This window comes from Schistocerca gregaria, chromosome 2 (assembly GCF_023897955.1).
Source record: "Schistocerca gregaria isolate iqSchGreg1 chromosome 2, iqSchGreg1.2, whole genome shotgun sequence".
NCBI lineage: Eukaryota > Metazoa > Arthropoda > Insecta > Orthoptera > Acrididae > Schistocerca > Schistocerca gregaria.
This window is the reverse complement of record NC_064921.1, coordinates 760,756,454-760,775,063: the sequence shown is the minus strand read 5'-3', so window position 1 is coordinate 760,775,063 and position 18,610 is coordinate 760,756,454. Positions and strand designations below refer to the sequence as shown.

General features: G+C 40.0%; 1 protein-coding gene across 2 annotated transcripts in view; it reads left to right on the top strand.

The window, feature by feature from the left end:
• The window catches only part of LOC126334970 (tuberin), a 315,576-nt gene that overhangs the window by 27,712 nt on the left and 269,254 nt on the right, over positions 1-18,610 (top strand). For both annotated transcript variants that reach the window (XM_049997757.1, XM_049997758.1), the window contains exons 3-5: positions 7,481-7,671; positions 11,211-11,408; positions 16,521-16,695. In XM_049997757.1, the coding sequence (XP_049853714.1) occupies positions 7,481-7,671; positions 11,211-11,408; positions 16,521-16,695 (564 nt within the window). The remainder of the gene's footprint in view (positions 1-7,480; positions 7,672-11,210; positions 11,409-16,520; positions 16,696-18,610) is intronic.

Genomic DNA, 18,610 nt, shown 5'->3' with positions numbered 1-18,610 from the left:
CTACTGCAAGCATACCCCTGTTGTTCTATCCCAGGTTGAGTTTTACCACTGTAGGAAGCAATCATATCAATCCTCTCGAGCATCAGCAGCTAAACTCCATTGGTTAAGTCTTCATTGTCATTTTATGTCTGATGTGCATAAAGAGCCGTATGATGATCAGGTGGTTAGAGATGCTATCATCTGTTTAGCTCTGGATTGTGAGGTGCGGTAGCATGCCCTCCAGTGTGAAAATCCATCCCTCTGAGGTTTTAGCTAATGCACAGTTGTTCGAGATGTTGAGCTACAGGTAACCAAATTAAGTCATGGTGTGAGTTAGTGGCAATCCAACCCTCTCCTCCACACCAGGCTTCAGATAGTTTGCATGGGAAAGACATGGTTGCAGTAATCCACACATGATTGCAACATCAAGGAGGTCGGTCTTGCTCCCAGCATAGCTGCACCAACATAGTAAGCAGGCTAGTAAACAGCAACATCTGCATTCCACACTCACATCCTGCCCTTATTGTTTCATTAACCATGAACACTCAGACTGCCCAAAACACTGGGCTACCTGTCATAATTGCAACAAAAAAGGTCTCATTGCTTCTGTTTTTAATGCAAAAATTCAGCGCAACAGTCCTGATATGGATATGGATGTAAACATTGTATCAGCTATTTCTTTTGCGCCAAACAAGCTTTTCATTGATGTTACAATTTTTCATAAAGTTCTACATGTGCAAGTGGGTACAGGAGCTGCAGTAACCTCATCAAACTCCAAACTTGTATAGACTTATGCTCCCCTCCATTTCTCCCTGTGTCATGAAAGGTAGTAAATTGTAATAAACAGAATATTTCCATCGTCGGCCGCCCCGATAGCCGAGTGGTCAGCAAGGCGGTCTGTCACGCCAAGTGGCCCTGGTTTGATTCCTGGCTGGGTTGGAGATTTTCTCCGCTCAAGGTGTCGTGTTGTCCTCATTATCATTTCATCATCATCAGTGGAAGGCAATGGGAAACCACCACTGGAATTACTTCCCTATACGCTCATGCGGTGGACCTCTCTGACGAGGCTTCCCCCATGACAAGACATGCCGTAAGGCAGAACACAAAGTTTTAGTTTTCTATCCTTGGCCATTTCTCTGCCCAGTGACCTACAGGTCAGTAGTCTGTTCACTTAACATTTCTTGTTGTAGATAACACACTTACTGAGAACCTTACTGGATTTGAGTTTTCCTCTTAGTTCTCTTCTGCATTGGGGTGTGCCGCCAATTTTCAAGTGCTCATTGCCATCTACCGTGAAACCTTCTGCTCGCCCTTGTTTTTTCCAGGCCCATCCAGTTCCAGTGTCATTCGGGGAACAAGTCAAAGATTAATGAGATCGATTCACAGAATCTGTCATTCTTCAGCCTATTGGATCAAGTGAATGATCTAGCTGGGCATCTGGAGTGATTTTAAAGTTCCTGCGAGTGCAAAATCTGTAGTGGATATGTACCTGATACTGCGCCAGATGAACTCTTTGCAGAGTTATCAGGTGGTCAGTATTCTCAAAAATTGGCTCGTTGGTTGCCAATTTACAATTCCCTTTAGATACAGAGTCAAAACATATGTTAGTTGTCAATACCCCTACTTGCAGTTGCCTTTTTGAGTTGCAAGCACTAGCTATTTTTCAACATTTTTTGGAACAACTTACAGTGTCTGTGCCAGGTTGTGCAAACTATCTGGATGACATTGTAGTTTCTGGTGTGTCTTGCTTGTTCCTCAAAAGTGCTTACTCCTGCACAAACTAGATCCTCTCAGATAGAAAAGGAAGCTTTCGCCATTATACACTGAAGCGCCAAAGAAACTGGTATAGGCTTGCACATTCAAATACTGAGGCACGTAAACAGGCACAATATGGCACTGCGGTCGGCAATGCCCATATAAGACAATAAATGTCTGGCACAGTTGTAGAAGCAGTAATCGATCTGACAGTGGCAGGCTATAAAGATTTAAGTGCATTTGAACATGGTGTTATAGTCGGCGCACAAGTGATGGGACACAGTATCTCTGAGTAGCGATGAAGTGGGGGGTTTTCCCATATGACCATTTCACAAGTGTACCACGAATATCAGTAATCCAGTAAAACATCAAATCTCCAACATTGCTACATGCAGAAAAAGATACTGCTAGAATGGGACCAGTGACAACTTAGGAAAATCGTTCAATGTGCAGAAGTGCAACACTTCTGCAGATTGCTGTAGATTTCAGTACTGGACCATCAGTGCACCATTCAACGAAACACCATTGGTATGGGCTTTCGAAGCCAAAGGCCCACTTGTGTGCCCTTGATGATGACTGCATGGCACAAAACTTTGCGCCTCGCCTGGGCCCGTCAACATCGATATTGGACTGTTGATGACTGTAAACTTGTTACCTGGTCAGATGAGTCTTGTTTCAGATTATATCAAGCAGATGGACATATATGGATATGGACACAACCTCATTAATCCGTGGACCCTGCATGTCAGTAGGGGACTGTCAAGCTGGTGGAGGCTCTGTAATAGTGTGGTGCATGTGCAGTTGGGGGGTATGGGATCCCTGATACATCTAGATATGTCTTTGACAGGTGACATGTACATAAGCGTCCTGTCTGATCACCTGCATCCATTCATGTCCACTGTGCATTCCAACAGACGTGGGCAATTCCAGCAGGACAATGCAACACTCCACACATCCAGAATGCTACAGAGTGGCTCCAGGAACACTTCCACTGGCTGCCAAACTCCCCAGACACGAACATTATTGAGCATATCTGGGATGCCTTGTAACATGCTGTTCAGAAGAGATCTCCACTACCTCGTACTCGTACAGATTTATGGACAGCCCTGCAGGATTCATGGTGTCAGTTCCCTCCAGCACTACTTCAGACATTAGTTGAGTCCATGCCACGTCATGTTGCGGCACTTTTGTGTGCTCTTGAGGGCCCTACATGATATTAGGCAGGTGTACCAGTTTCTTTGGCTCTTCAGTGTATGTGCTATGAAGAAATTACATGTTTTACTCTAGCGTACCAAATACCACTTGATCACTGGTCACAAACCTGTGGCTTTCTTATTCAGTTCTTCTGCATCCTGTTAGATAAAGTGGCACATCACATTCAATGTTGGGCTCTTTTTCCTTTCAAGTTACAGCTACAAGATTCATTTCTGGCTTACAAATCAACATGCAAATACCAATGCTTTGTTCTGCCTGCTGGTTGGTCCAGACCCAGGATATGATCAGGATGAACTGTTGTGTTTCTACATTGATGTCACTGCACAGTGGATGTTTGATGGTTTTCCTGTAACTAGTACATGTATTGTGAAGGCTGTGGCTTCGGATCCTGTTTTGCAGATGGTCATAACGTTTGTACAACATGGTTGTCTGGATTCACCAGCTTGTTGTGCGTTTGACCCAGTCCATAATTATTACTTCTTTCAACATCGATTCTCTGTTGTGGATGGTGTCCTGCTTTTAGACATGGATTATGAGGCCCCTTGGGTACTGATCCTCCCGGTGCTTCGTTCACAGGTTCTCCATTTATTACATGCAGATCATTAGGGTGTACCATGCACGAAGGTGTTGGCCCATTAACATGTGTTTTGGTCTGGCTTCTTGGATGGTGAACATCACCCAATTGATTGCCTCTTGTTCAGTGTGCGACACACGAAGCTGCTCCCCGGGCGTTGTCATCTCCTTGGCCAGTGCCGTCACATACATGGGACTGTATACATGTGGATTTTGGTGGCCCCTTTCTTGACACTTATTGGCTGTTGGTCATTAATGCATATTATTGTTTTCCATATGTTCTTCAGTGTTTCCACATCCACAACTGTCACTGTCACAGCCTTGTTTAGAAGGCTTGCCCACAGCGTTGGTGTCTGAAAGCAGTCCACAATTTTTGTCACAAGAGTTTGTGGCACTTCGCAATTCCACTTGTATCTGTCACTTCCTTGCCCCGCCATTCCATCCACAATTTAACAGTGAGGCAGAACACCTAGAGTGAACGTTCAAAACTCAGATGAAAAAGTATGTTGTCTCCTCTTTGTCCGATATTGTCTTAGGTTGGTTTCTCTCCTTGTACTGTTTCGAGCCTGGTGGAGCTATGCCATGGGCACCAGATGAGGACACTGCTACACCTCCTGCGTCCTCCAACTGGACATCAGCCTGTGCAACCACTGCGCCTCATTTGGCCAGATGTGGCTGTCTGGGCACACAGTTCCAGACGTTGCTCTAAATGCCTTCCAACTGTCATCACCAGAAGTTGAGCGAGCCATCTCTGTGACATCTACATTGAGGATGGCCTCTGGTCAAGGCACCATGATCAGCTTCACCTTCACGTGGATGGCTGAGTGTCCCCTGATGGCACACAGTCACCTCCGAGCCTGTCCACATTGGACATCGTATCACCTGCTGCTGCTCCACTCCCACATGGGTGAGGGCATCTGTCCTCAGTGGGTGAATCAACAGTTCCTCTATTGCTTCCAGTGCCATCATCAGGGATTTTGTCAGCCATTCCTAAGCAGCCACTGATCCCAGTATCATCAGCAATGCGAGCACCATTACCAGAGCCAGTGCCCAAGGTCGACATGGAAACTGCTCCAGTGTTGCTGCGGTTTTGCCCTATGGTTTGACACAGGAAAGAGGGGACACAGAATGTGTCAGCATCCGAAGCATTTCAGGCCGTGCACTCGCTATGCAGCAACGACCTTAGCCAAAGCCCAGCAGACAAGGAGGACAGCACGGATGTCTCAAGAAACTGTGATCTCTCTAAGGAGGAGGAATGCATGCACTTACTTTCAAAAGGCCATGCATGCGGCAGTCTACATTGTCCGTAGAGGGCACCTCAGACTTGTGCATGTGAGATGCCAGAGTCCACCATGGTCCTCAGTCTGTTTAAGGCTAACCAGGCAATGCTCAGTCTCAGTTCTATATATGTATTGCTACAGCTCTTTGTGTACATAATTGGTTTTCTGCTGAATGTTACTTAAATACTGTGTTCAGATTGTTAAATCTTCTGTGGAGTAAAGTTGTGTTCAGTCTACTGTTCATCTTTTACACATAATTGCAACATAAGTGTCTTTTAATTGTGCCTCTCTACAACTTAATGTCCCTGCTTTACATTAAGTAGCACTCTATCCTTTCCTACATTGTTGAGAGGGAAGTTGGTCAGGTATACTTCAGAAGCAGGTCACAGGGATGCATATCACTGTACTCCTGGTCAGGGAACTGCAAATGGTAGCTTTTGTGGCCTGTGGGTGAACCTTCCAGCAACAGGAGCTCGATTAACAATTGTGGTACCTAGTGGTGACAGATAAAACCACCAAACTGCAGTTTTTAACAAACTCAGTCTCCAATGTATTTGTATTCCCTCTAGCTCAAAGGCAACAGTGACCACTCAACAGCTGTGATCTTCTTGCAGCAAATGGTTCCACCATTACAACCTGTGCTGGGCAACATTAAATCTAAACCTAGGCTTGTGGACAGATTTCAGGTGATACTTTATCATCACTGGCATCACCCACTCCACTATAGGCCTGTATTTTTGGTCTTTCTTTGACCTCATATTTGACATGTGGCGTAATTGCATCTTGGTTGAAGAGCTTCAGTACTGACAGCCGGCCAGCAAATTCAGTGCAGTGATCCAGCTCTGCATTTCTTCTCAGGACCATCTCATCTCTCGCACCTATTAATGGAATTTTTGTCAAATGTGTATTCAGCAGGTGTACTAGTCCCCCCTACACCCCTCAACAGTGCACCACATATGGACTACAGCCAACCCTCCTGCCTTCTCTCCTGCAGTATCTTGCAGTCCTGACATACTCCACGTTGCCAAGGTGGAATTGCACACATTGGTTGAGGCAGACACTGCACCACTGTCGGAAAGCATATGTATGTCACTGCTATATTTGGTGACAAACTAGCCTGTTGGTGATTGTGTGGTGATTTTAGAGCACTGAATGCTCGGACAGTTACTGTCCATTACCTGGTGTGACACATTGAAGATTTAATGTGTCATCCTTCCAGTCATATGTATTTTCCACGCTAGACTCTGTCAAGGCTTGACAACCAAATTACAGTGGCCCCAAGAATACACATAAAATGGTTATATAGCACTGTTTGCAGTTCCCCTTTGTATCCTGTGATCTGCTCAGTGCTGTTCAGGCTTTCCGAAGATTTATTGAAAAGGTGTTAAAGGAACCCCAGAACAACACAAACTTCATAATAGAGTATTTTATGCCACTCTGCCAAGTGCGTTATTAGTACTGTGGAAGTGAGCTTCATGGGAATTGAGATAACTGCTGCTGGCACATGCCCATCTCAGGAACAGCTTGTCACCCTGGGAGAGTATCCAGTCCCATCTATTGTGTGATAATTCCATTAATACCTCAGCATGATAAATTTCTGTTGGCACTTTGTCTCAAGCTGCTGAAGTTTGTGCCACTAAAAGCAGTATTAATTGGTCCAATAGTGTACAGTTCTAAACCCTTCAAGCGAAATTATCTACATGAGGCCTTTGTTTCCATGTTCTAATAACTTCTCTCAAGAGGTCAAGTGCAATTCTTTAACACGCAAGTAAGCAGATGTTACTTGAGGCTGGCTAACAACTAGTTTCTTAAGAACATATTACATATGAGAAAAAAGGACATTATCACCACTGAAGCCATTGAAACACATCAGTATATTGTGCAACAAAAATGTATGATCTGCAGCTCATGTGAGCTCCCACTTGTACTACTGATGCCAAGTTTTATCACAATAGACAAAAAGTCTGTAAAATAATCTGTGACCAAACTGACACTAAGTGGAAAAAAACTGTTCTGGATCACCAAAATAATTTTATCAGCACATGCAAAAATGCTAATGAGGACAAGGGCTTACCAAATGAGTGTCATCGTGATGTAATTTTTTTTATGGGGTGTAAATCAGTAATTGATTTTTTTAAATGTTGGATCTAGTTATTTCAGTTGATTATATGTCTATTGAGTTCTCCTCATCCACTGTTGAGATTTGTGACTGTTTCATGATTGTTGACACTAGCCTCGTAAAACTATTCCTCTGATAGCTGTTGATATTTCGGTATGTGACAGTTCTAACACTTGGTAGTAGCATTGTAAACCTCAGCTGGAAGCTTGTTCATATTTCACAGCTTCGTGCACAATTCTGAGAAGATGAGGTGGTCACTTAGATGGAGTGCTTATCCACTTTCTCCACTTCCCTGCCCCATCCCCATCCTGGAATTATTAAAACTTGAGCCAGTGTTCTGCTCGTAATATCCTAACAAGTTTTAACATGTTACAAACAGAAAAAGTTTCTGGATCATAGTGATGATCAGATCTGTGCTGTACACATGTATTTGAGCAATGATTGTGTTTGTTTGGATACTAACAAATGTAGTTACTACTGAAAAACTAATGTTTGGTTTAAAAAACTTTTTGTGGCTTTCCAACAATTGTATTAATCATCACTACATTTTGATTTACAGTTTGCAATTGAGAAACTATGGTTGGATGTGAAAGATCTGTTAAGTCAAGACATTCCTAAAGAACATCGCCATGCAACGTTTTATTTCATACGAAGTCTTGTCCAGGGACAGTATGATAAGTTGGGAATGATGCGCGTTCATTTCTTCAGGATTGTTAAGGAGCATAACATACCTGAAGATACCGTTGTGAGGTAATTTTTTGCTGTGTTTTTATTTGGGCTGTTGAATTGAGTGTAAGATCCAAGAATAGTTTCATGCTTTTTACTTTCTTTTATGAACATGAGAGGGTGCTAGATATGTTTGAGACTTAGTGCTTAATGCTGTGCTCAGCATTTATTTTTAACTGTAGTTTGAAATACCTTGTTTCATAGTGATGCTTGAGGTAAACTATTCACACACAAAGCAAATTGTTAAGCTCATACCTGAGGGTTATCTGCCACTATATCTGTAAATTGGATATGGTAATTAGATATGTAATTTGTAGTTGTCAGTCGGCATATATGTGTGTGTCTCTGTATTACTCTCATAATTTCACACAAGATTTAGTGAAAAAAATATATTTGTCTTTTCAAAATCAGTTTTCATTTCTCACATACAGAAATTTTCACCAATTAGACAGTCACTGAAATACTACCCCTCCCCCCTCCCCCACCCCTCTCCCCTATCCCCCACCCCTCTCCCCTATCCCCCACCCCTCTCCCCTATCCCCCACCCCTCTCCCCTCTCCCCCACCCCTCTCCCCTATCCCCCACCCCTCTCCCCTATCCCCCACCCCTCTCCCCCTCCTCCCCTCCCCCTCCTCCCCTCCCCTTGGTTCTTGGCTTGATCCTTTTCTAAGATATGATGGTTTTAGTTGTTGTATGCTTTGCCCATGAATCATTTCACAGACATGTGAACATTCACTTTTGAACTTTTGAATTTTGTTATTAAACCACAATGGGCTACTGTTTTTATGGAGGTCATACATATGTGTGGTGGACAATCTTATTAACAGGGATGCAGGCTTTCAGCTAGACAGTGCCTGCAATCCTGATATGGCTGTTAATTTAATAAGACAGCAGAAGCATGAACCTCTGATTCATGATCAGTTGGAGTGCACTTTAGATATTTAAATCAGCTTTTAATGGAAGGAGCATTTGGCAGCTCAGTCATTGCCCCTTGTGCACGTGCAGAAGGCCTATCTTCAACTTCCAGTTGGGTGCCCTCTGAGTGCTGCTGTCATCCAACTGTGAGTGCCTCCCCATGCATGTGTATTTCCTGCTCATTATCATCAGTCGCACCTTGCAGAAGTGACAACAGCAACTGCCACTATATGAACTGTTGTATCGATGCAGTAATATAGAACTTGCACAATATTATCTTGTGGCAAACCTGAGAAGTGTTTTTGTATTTGTCAGAACAAGTTCACAAGTGCACTGTTGTCTGAAGCTGTATTTTATACCTATGTATCACCTACATTTCATCTGAAAGTGAGTGTTTTGTTTGCTTTTTCCATCCTGAAATTTCCATGATCATAATGTATGTTATAACTAACTGATAAATATGTTCGTAGGCTTCCATGGCAAGTGTCAGTTAGAATACTCATTTGGGTGTTAGGACGCATCATTATAAAACACAAAAACAATTATACCACTATCATTTGATCTTTGCAGTAGTCCTCTTCAGGACTAAAAAAATTGTTGGTAGTCTAGTTGTTTCAGTGTTTTATAATGATGTGGCCTAACAAGTAAAATGACTTTATTCTACTTGCTATATGTTGGATACATCTGTAGCATTTCTTAACCTCTGTCTGCATCACATATTCTGCAGAAGGAAAGAACTGGAAGGGAAACTGTAATAATGGAGTCTTTTGTCTCTAGTCCACATGTATTCAAATCATTTTTGAGAGAACAGGACAAGTGTCATATTCTGACATAGACTAGAGAGAGTTTCAGTTCAGTTTGCAATATTGGAGTTATCAGAAAGAAATGCAGAAAGGCAAATTTGCAGTGACTGAAGGTGATAGCTTGTAGATGCTGTCACAGGCATCTATTTAAGTTGGGTATTGATCAAGATGCTTGTAGGAGACCCAAGGAACTCTGTGAACTGAGTAATATTTACTTGTTGCATTCAGACTAAGCTACCCTGAAAGCCATTTCTGGGCTCAAGTAAAAGCAAATGGTTCAGCTGTTGGTACAACAGAAGTCATCGTCTGAATTCAGAAGTCATCGTCTGAATTCAGGGGGTGAGAACCAACAGAAGATAGCAATTATCACTCACTAGGAGAATATTAAAATGCAAGCGTTTGAGAGCAGCACTCCAAATGAGAAAACACTTAAGTTGGAGCTTAACTGAGATTGGCATAGAGTTTACGGAATTTGCGTTCAAACCTTTCTAGCTTTGAATATACAAATATGGGGTTTTTAAAGGGTTCCAGCAGCACAGTGCTTCTCCGTTTGTGCAGTTGGCCCACTTCACAGGCATCAGCCAATCTTGCAGGTGACTTTGCATCTGTCTGTGGTTTGAGCCAACCACATTCAGGTCCTTCGCTTTCTCCTACTCAGTAGGCAGGGTGTTCCTGGCCTTTACAGTAACAAACTCCCTTTTTGGCAGCAATAGCATTCAGGTGAAAGCTAGATATCACTGCTCTTCCTTCTATGGCTAGTAACAACAGTGCTTTACATCACTGTGCTCTGCCCTGTGGGTGCAGATTTCCACCTTGTGAGTGGGGATTGTTGTCTCAGTAGTTTTCTCCATTTTATGTGTCTCACAAACCTGTGCCAGTCTGTTGACTTTGTGATTCTCAAGAATAACCAAAGTTGCTATAGATACAAGAAAATGCCTGCTTCTGACATCAGTCTAAAGTGGCATCTTACAGCAGCATCTAGACAATGTATGCAGTTACCTGTTAGCTCCGCTGAAATTTCTGCTTTGGGACAGCTACACAGTGTGTCAGCAGTTCACAAACTGAAAACTGTTTTCCTTGCGTAACCTAAATGCTATCATCTGCACCAGTGACCTGACTGGGAGTGCTCTTGCTTGCTTCCGACAGCCTCTGTCTTGGTCAAAAAGTCATCAGTACATGACAAGGAAGTAAGCTCAAACTTTGCTTATCAGTGGATATGTAAAAGATCATAGCAGAAAAAAACTATCTTTAACAACTTGGAACATAATAAGATTAAATATAATAAACCTAATAATTTGTGTGGAACAGTTTTTCAGTTCCTTATTTTGGTGTTTTTTATTTTTTTGGTGTATTGTAAAGTTTTGTATTTGCTGTCTACAAAAAATATGAGAACTGAATTTCATTTTTCCTTATTTTATTTCTTGACAAGATACTGTGTAGAGTATATAATTTTGTAACCAGTTCTTGGGATATTCTAATACAGGTAGGTGAATGTTCTTTTGCATTAGCATACAGTGTGGTTGTGACAAGAATTAGAGAGATTCATAGAAAGAAAAGGAAAGGCATTGTTGCATGCATCTATAACAGGTTTGTATGGGCTGATATGGCAAATATTTCAATGCAGAGCTACATAGTGGCTGAAAAACTAATAGTTATGAATACAAAGATCCAGTCATCACCAGAAAAATGATACAGATGTTTGAAAAACAATTGATGAAATGTCAGGAGAAATATTACAGACAGCGAATTTTTTGTGTCGTGCGATCTGCTTCTTTTCTGGTTATTTTGGTTTCAAACCTATTGTTTCCTAAAAGATTATGAATTTTCTCACTTATTTTGTTTTAGATTTGAATTGCTGCAGTCTCTCACAGATAATGGGAAAGATATTTTATATTTTGAAGAAGAAATACCACGTTTTATGCTGGAGTGGATGTCTGTTTTCACAAGTATTGGGAAGACACATGAATTTCTTTCAATTATGATAAACATAATAAAGTACAATTCTGCATATGTGGATGAGCCAATAGTAATAGGATTGGTTCAGTGAGTAGTATTTATTCTAAAGCATGAGATTTTAAAAAGTTGTGTAACAAATCCTTGAATATATAATGACATTATATTTGTGTTCATTTGCAGGACCACAATACATGAGAAATCAGAAAACTGAAATGTTGTGCAATGTTGGAGGAAGTTTCATTATTTATAATTTGAATTTAACAGTTTCTAAAATTCTGATGGTATTTTATGAAGTAGACTCTTTCTTTCTGATTCTGCTTTACAAAAACAAGTTGGAAGCAGCAAAGGTTTTACATATGATTATACTGTTCATTGGCTACATTCCTAATCTGCTCAAGGCTACACTCGAAACAAATACTTCCGGAAAAGACTTCCTACCACCTACTTTCATATTCAGTGTTAACATTATTTTTTCAGAAAGGCATTACTTGCGATTGCCACTGCGCATTTTATGTACTTTCTGTGTCTGCCACTGTTTGTTATTGTGCTACCCAAATTATAAAACTCCTCTACTAGTTTTAGTGTCTCATTTCTTGATTTCATTACTTTACCATCGCCTTATTTAACTTTACTGTACTCTATGAAAATGTTTTTATTTTGGTGTCCACTTTACAATCTTACTTCAAGCACCAACTTACTTCTTGGATTTACATTTTTCTTGATGTCTGAGGCTATTACACCTGGAAAAAGGAGAAAACATTTTCTCTCTTCACCATTTAACTTTAATGTGATGATGGCAGTGACATAAAATTATTAGTGTCTAAACTGAAAGCACTTAAAGATGAAAAGAGAATATGTGAAGGTAGAGGAGGTTGCATAATGATGGATGTCTCCTTGTTACAGTATTTTTGCCATTTTGGGAACTGTCCTTATTTATTTGACTTAAGATCAGGAAAGATACTTTGCAGAAAGCTCAAGATTAATTTCTATCTGTTTATTTTTACACCCTGCTCTGTGTACCCTTTGTTAATGGTGTAATTTATGTCATAGCACAAATTTAGTAATGCCATGTCACTAAAGGAAACCAATAAAAAGTTTGAAGTGGCTCCTTTATTGATAATGCACATTATGATTTTTGCATTTTTTGGGTTTTAACAAGGGCCATGTCCTAAGTCATAAATGTATTAAAAATGTAGCAGTGGGAATGCCAAGAACATTACAGAGAGCAGTAGAGAACTCCGTTAGAATATGTAAGTGGTTTCTAATTTTTTAAAATTCCTTTTTTATTGAAGAAGAAATGAAAGAGTAGATTTTTACAGAACATGTTGTTAACAAATTCAATTTTAACATAAATATGTAAAATCAAATATGATGTTGATGTTGCAATTATGAGGAGTTCCTTAGCTGCTGCAGTTCCAAGGATGATAAAGTAGAATCAATGAACAACTCACATAAGTAAAATAATTATTAAATTGTGGGGAGTGAGTGATATACAAGTAATACAAGACATTCCATTTGCTGATTTTTGTGTTTTAAAGTAGATCTCTATGCTCAAAAGTCTGTTAACCAACAGAAGCTTGTGTTCAGATTTAGGAGTAGCTGTTTAGTTACCAGAGATCTCTTTGACCTTTTTACAGATGGATCTATACTGAAGTTGTAGTTTTGATTCGTGTGTATGTGAGATCCGACAAAAGTAATCTTATCTTCAAAACACATACTATATCAGGTATTTTCCTACAACTATATTTATGGCGCATTTTATTTGGCAGTATTGGTAGCTCAGGAAGGGGGGGGGGGGGGGGGAGCTTAAGTATTCACGTTACTTAAGATTTGCTTACAGAATAAATTAGAGAATGCAGTATTTATTCTGTGAAGCAATGTATGCTGCATGTTCTCAGTGATTTGACTGTTACTCAGTGTGAATGAGTTGCTGTGTTTACTTTTATGCTGGTTTTTGTAATATATTCACTTTGAAAGTTTTTATTTGCTTAAGCATCAAATACTTCCTCTCACATTGTCTGTACTTTTGGTCTCCTCCTCCTCCTCCTCCTCCTCCTCCTCCTCCTCCTCCTCCTTTACCCCCTGTTGATTATTTGCATATTCTGTGAATAATAATTGTGACATCATGCTATGTTACGGAACTAGTCAGTTTTACAAGTATAGTACATTTTATCAGCAAAAAGTGTGCAAAGTAGCTGATTGTTTACATGATTTCCTAAAATTTTTCCCATTCATACAGTGAATTATATGAGCAGTATTCAGTCCCTCTCCACGCAACACTACAAATTCAGAAACTCTACTCTGGGGCAGGAGCAGTTGACAAGATACTCAGCATACTTGTTAACCTGTAGTGCAACACAGTAAAAATAACTCTGTTAATGAGGATAATACAATGGTATTCCATAAAAGCCCGTTGAAATAAAGGTCAGTAAATAACATGAAGTATTTGCTGACTTGTATGGACAGTTTTGTAGAAAACGCCAATTAAGATTGGTCAGTAAATTGTTCATGAAAACATATTTTCTTGGCATGCAATATTACAAAAAGACACTTGGGTTTAAAGTAGATATATTAAAATGTTTATAAGCTCCTGTTTTCACTTAGTGAGTAAACAAAATTTCAATTGTGTGTAATCGAATTGATGAATCTTAAAAGTTCGAAAATAGACCAAGTATGTAATGTGGACAGAAATTAATGTGGGAATCATTATGCCTCCTTATAAAGTCACCAGATTATAGAGGTCTTCAGAGAGATGGGCATGATAGTGTGAAAAAAATTAACATAGCAGTTCTGTGAAATGGCTTTTAAGTTGCAAATAATTGAGTGATATAGCTATTGAAGCAGTGTTGACTGCAGTGTTTCATAATGGGCCCTTTTGGTGGCTTATATCTACTATGACATGACTTTCATATGAGGAAACTGCAGACAGAATGGAGAATATTAAAGTCCTAGTTCAAGGGTGACTGTAGAATTACAGAGAAATTGAAAATAAAACAAGCTGGCTCGCCTGCAAGAACAATCATGTTGCATATCTTAATTCTGCTAACTAATATTTTGTAACTAAATATTTTCAACATTATTGTGATGACGTGGTGGTATGTGAACAAACGCCATGTGATGGAACATGACTGTATGCCCATTGACCATGCTGATGCTTAATTGCTGTGCGGTGTCAGTAATCTCTAAAATGCTTTGTAAGCACATACACAAGTTTAATTCCATTGTGTGCATATATGTGCAAGCAAATGAACTATGAGATAGAATTGCTAGACATTATTGATATTCAGTGGGTGAAATGTGTGGTGCTGTTGATAGACAGACACACAAGGGAAAGTGACACAATACCTAGCTTCTGGAATTGATGGTTCCTTCCTCAGGGTAGTTAGAGGTATAAGTTTGGGAAGATTAAAAAGGACAAACACATGGTGATACGACCCAGCTATTGTGAGGATGAGGGGAATCTGTGGTTCCCCTCATATTTGCAGCAGATGGGTCCTTGTCATCCTGTCTTTGAGTGACCTGCCTGCCCTTGTTAACTGTCCGCAACCTACTATTCCCTGAGAGAAATGGCAGACATGTTATTATGTTAGCCCTATTAGCTGATGGTGGTAATCTCCAGGACCATCAGCCATATGCCAGACTATGTCCACAACATATTTTTGCAGTGACTTGCAGGAAATGGGTCATTCGAAGCACAGACAATGGACTGCGGCAGGTCTCACACAGATTGCACTCTGGGTATGGAGGAGCAGATATTGTGATGTGTAGACGACACTGAAACAAGTATACAAAGAATTGGAGTTGCTGTAGGTATCAGTAGTACTCTTGCGTAGTGAATTCAGATTGAGCAGTTGCTTTATCCCTATTATATATGTCACGAGCAATCTTTTCATCCAGCAGGGCACCTTTCCCAATTACAGTTCTGCCAACAGTTCACAGCCTGCATTTATGTACAGATGAGGCAAGATTCACGAGAGAAGGCATAGTAAATTACCACAATAGGCACGTATGGCCAGATGCAAATCCTCGAACAAATGTGGTGAGGCATGATGATCACTTCAGTATCAAAGTATGAGTATGAACTGTCAGTGGCAGACTCATAGGGCCATACACCTTATCAAACAGATTAACAGGTGCTATGTATCACTGTTTCTGCACGATGAATTACCTGTAGTATTGGAGAATAAAGCCTCTGCAGAAAAATGACTGGTTTGTACCCGATGGTGTACAGATTGTGTGACTGTACCTCATTACACTATTTCATGGGTGATGGACTGGTCAAGGTGGTGTGGTAGAATGGTCTCTCCATTCATTAGACTTGATTCCATAGGATTCATAGCTATGGGGACATTTATAGGCACTGGTGTATCCCCAGCTTATCAACAATTTGTAGACGTTACATCAACGTGTGACCAATACATGTGATGTAATCTGAATAGAGGCAGGTGCATCTGAAAGAGTGCATGGTTCACGGTGAAAAAGTGCTGAAGGATGTGTCAGGATGTATGGTAACCACAAGCAGCACTGCTTATAGTGTTCACTTCTAGGTGACAAGCAGATGGGAATGAGGGAAAAGATTGGTACATATCTCAACAGATATTGCTTTCTGGACATATCATTATAGGAACTTTTCTTCTAGTTTGACCAATACCATCTCTTGTAGGATTATTTGATAAATTGGATAACAGTCAATTGATATACATTCTTGTCTGGTTAGTCATAACTTTCACCCTATTGCAGTTAAATATTGAGAGTAACTTCTTCAGAAATGACAGTTTGGCTATGTTCTGTTGTTCCTTGAAAAATAATGACGTGCTCGGGAGACCATTGCTTAAGCAGTAGTTCAAAATGAATTGTAGTCAATAGCATAACAAAGCCAGTCAAGCTGAGAACATCATTATTGAAATTCCAAAATTTTATTCTTGTATATTGTCATGCTGAGGAACAACTCTTAAATAATTGTTTTATTGTAATTTTCTCCAGTTTGGGTCAGTTTACTCAAACTTATGTAGTAATTACTATGTCTGCTCTGTAGACGACAACATTATCCACTCCTTTTATATTTTAATTTTCCTTCCACTGAATGACTAAATGATAAAGGCGTAGATAATTAAAAATAATTCAGAACATTCAAGCTGTCATCACATCCACGGTATTTATGTTAATAAGTACTAATTTTTGTTTGTTTGTGTGTGACAGGAATGTTTGTTACCTTTGCTGTTGGAGCCTTGCAAAGCAGGAAGTTCTTACGTGTCTGGCTCTTTTAGACTCTATCGTCTGCTATAGTAACTTTCCTCCAGGCTCTCTCCGAATTTTTATTGGTGCTTTGTGCCACACTGTTAACATGGAAGACTACTGCCCTACTAGTTGGAAGGTAGTGCAACTTAGTGATACTCTGTAAACAAAAATCTAAAATTGTAATATTTTGAGTGATTTGTGATGAAGTAAATATTGACTAATTCTGTAAAAACTGTAGTGTGTGTAGTACAAACATTTTGTCATTGCTGCCACAATTCTTGCTCTGTCTGGTGGTATTGGCTCTTTAATACATCAATGCAAATAATGAAACTTCATGGCAGATTAAGACTATGTGCTGGACTGAGACTCTTAATGGAAGACCTCAGGTCCCGAATTCGAGTCTTGGCCCAGCACACAGTTTTAATCCACTAGGAAGATTCATATTGGTGCACACTCTGCTGCAGAGTGAAATTCTCATTCTGGATGTTAAAATTTTTCAGTAGTTTACGTTTTTAATTTGCACTTGTTTGGTTATTTATACAAGGTGTTTCAGAAGGAATGGTAAATGTTTCAGAAAATGACTCACAAGAACAATTTAGAACTAAAACTTCAAGGAACACACCTACAGTTTTCATTTGATGTTAGGGTATAGAGGCATAAAGTAGGTGGTTGTGGTTTCTATATGAATGTGTTTCAGATGGCAGTATTTTCTGCTCTGACGATTGACTCAAATGGTATTGTAGGTGTGAGCTGACTATTTTCAGTAATAAAAGTGTACAAGATGTGTCACTCATTTCATAAATGCTCAGAGTCCTATGAAGCTTCATATAAAATTAATCATGTTAGAATTTTTAAATTAGGTTTATTGCTTTAACTTTTTATTGACGTTGTGACATTCGCCTGTTTTATTTCTTCATTGATGGTCCTCGGTGTCGATGTACTGTGTTGCTATACTGGCTGAAAAATGGGGGGGGGGGGGGGGGGGTGGAAGTTCAATACTGACTACTTTAAATGATGTAGGTGACAGGTGCACATTTGCGTTTCACAGTTCTGTACTTTCACTGTTCACAACCACCCCAATAATACACAGTTATATGGCCAGTGCACTATTGTTTAATAAAAAATCGGGGACAACATGGACAGAAGAAAAGAAGATACTTCATGGGGGAGAAAATGAGAATATAGTGGAAAAATAGGAAACAACAATGGAAGAAGAGGGACTGAAGCTGTTAACGTGATTCTAGTTGGTCGATATGATTGAAGAGAGAGAGAGAGAGAGAGAGAGAGAGAGAGAGAGAGAGAGAGAGAGAGAGAGAGAGGAGTGAGAGTGGGGGGGGGGGGGGGGGGACGAAAATAGGCACAAAATTAGATCTGCTTGGTATATTCTTTATAACTGAGGGCCAAACTTTCTTTTTATGAAAATGCAGATTATACTCATGCATGTTAATGGTAATTAGTCGAAAACGAAAAATGATTTTTAGGGAGGCAGATTGTAAAACAAGAGGGTAAGTAAAAATATCCCAGCCTGCTTTGTCACAAAGTCTTCTTGAAGGATGATTGGGGCAGTTTACATTAGAGTCTTCACATAGTAAACAGTTTAAAAACTATGCTTGTATTCAAAAGACAATTGCCAACACTATATGTTTTGCAGTACTTGCCTCACTAGAGAAATGACTAACATCTACATCTACTCTGTGATGTGATTATGAAGTTGCCACTTTGTCATACAGTGTGTGTGTGTGTGTGTGTGTGTGTGTGTGTGTGTGTGTGTGTGTGTGAGAGAGAGAGAGAGAGAGAGAGACTGATGTGATAGCTGAAGCTTCAAATACAGTTGAAGCTTTAAATATAGTAGCCTTCAACATGGATATATCAGGGACAAAAACACTCTGCTTCTTTTGTGGTTCAATAACTGATCCATTAAATTTGAGTCTTGCAGCCACATAAATTCCACTCCTTGTAATATTTTGGCCAAATACCATTCATTCTTCAGAGTGAGCCAAATGAATGGCTCACTTTGTAGATGGGTCAACTGTATACAGCTGAAATACATG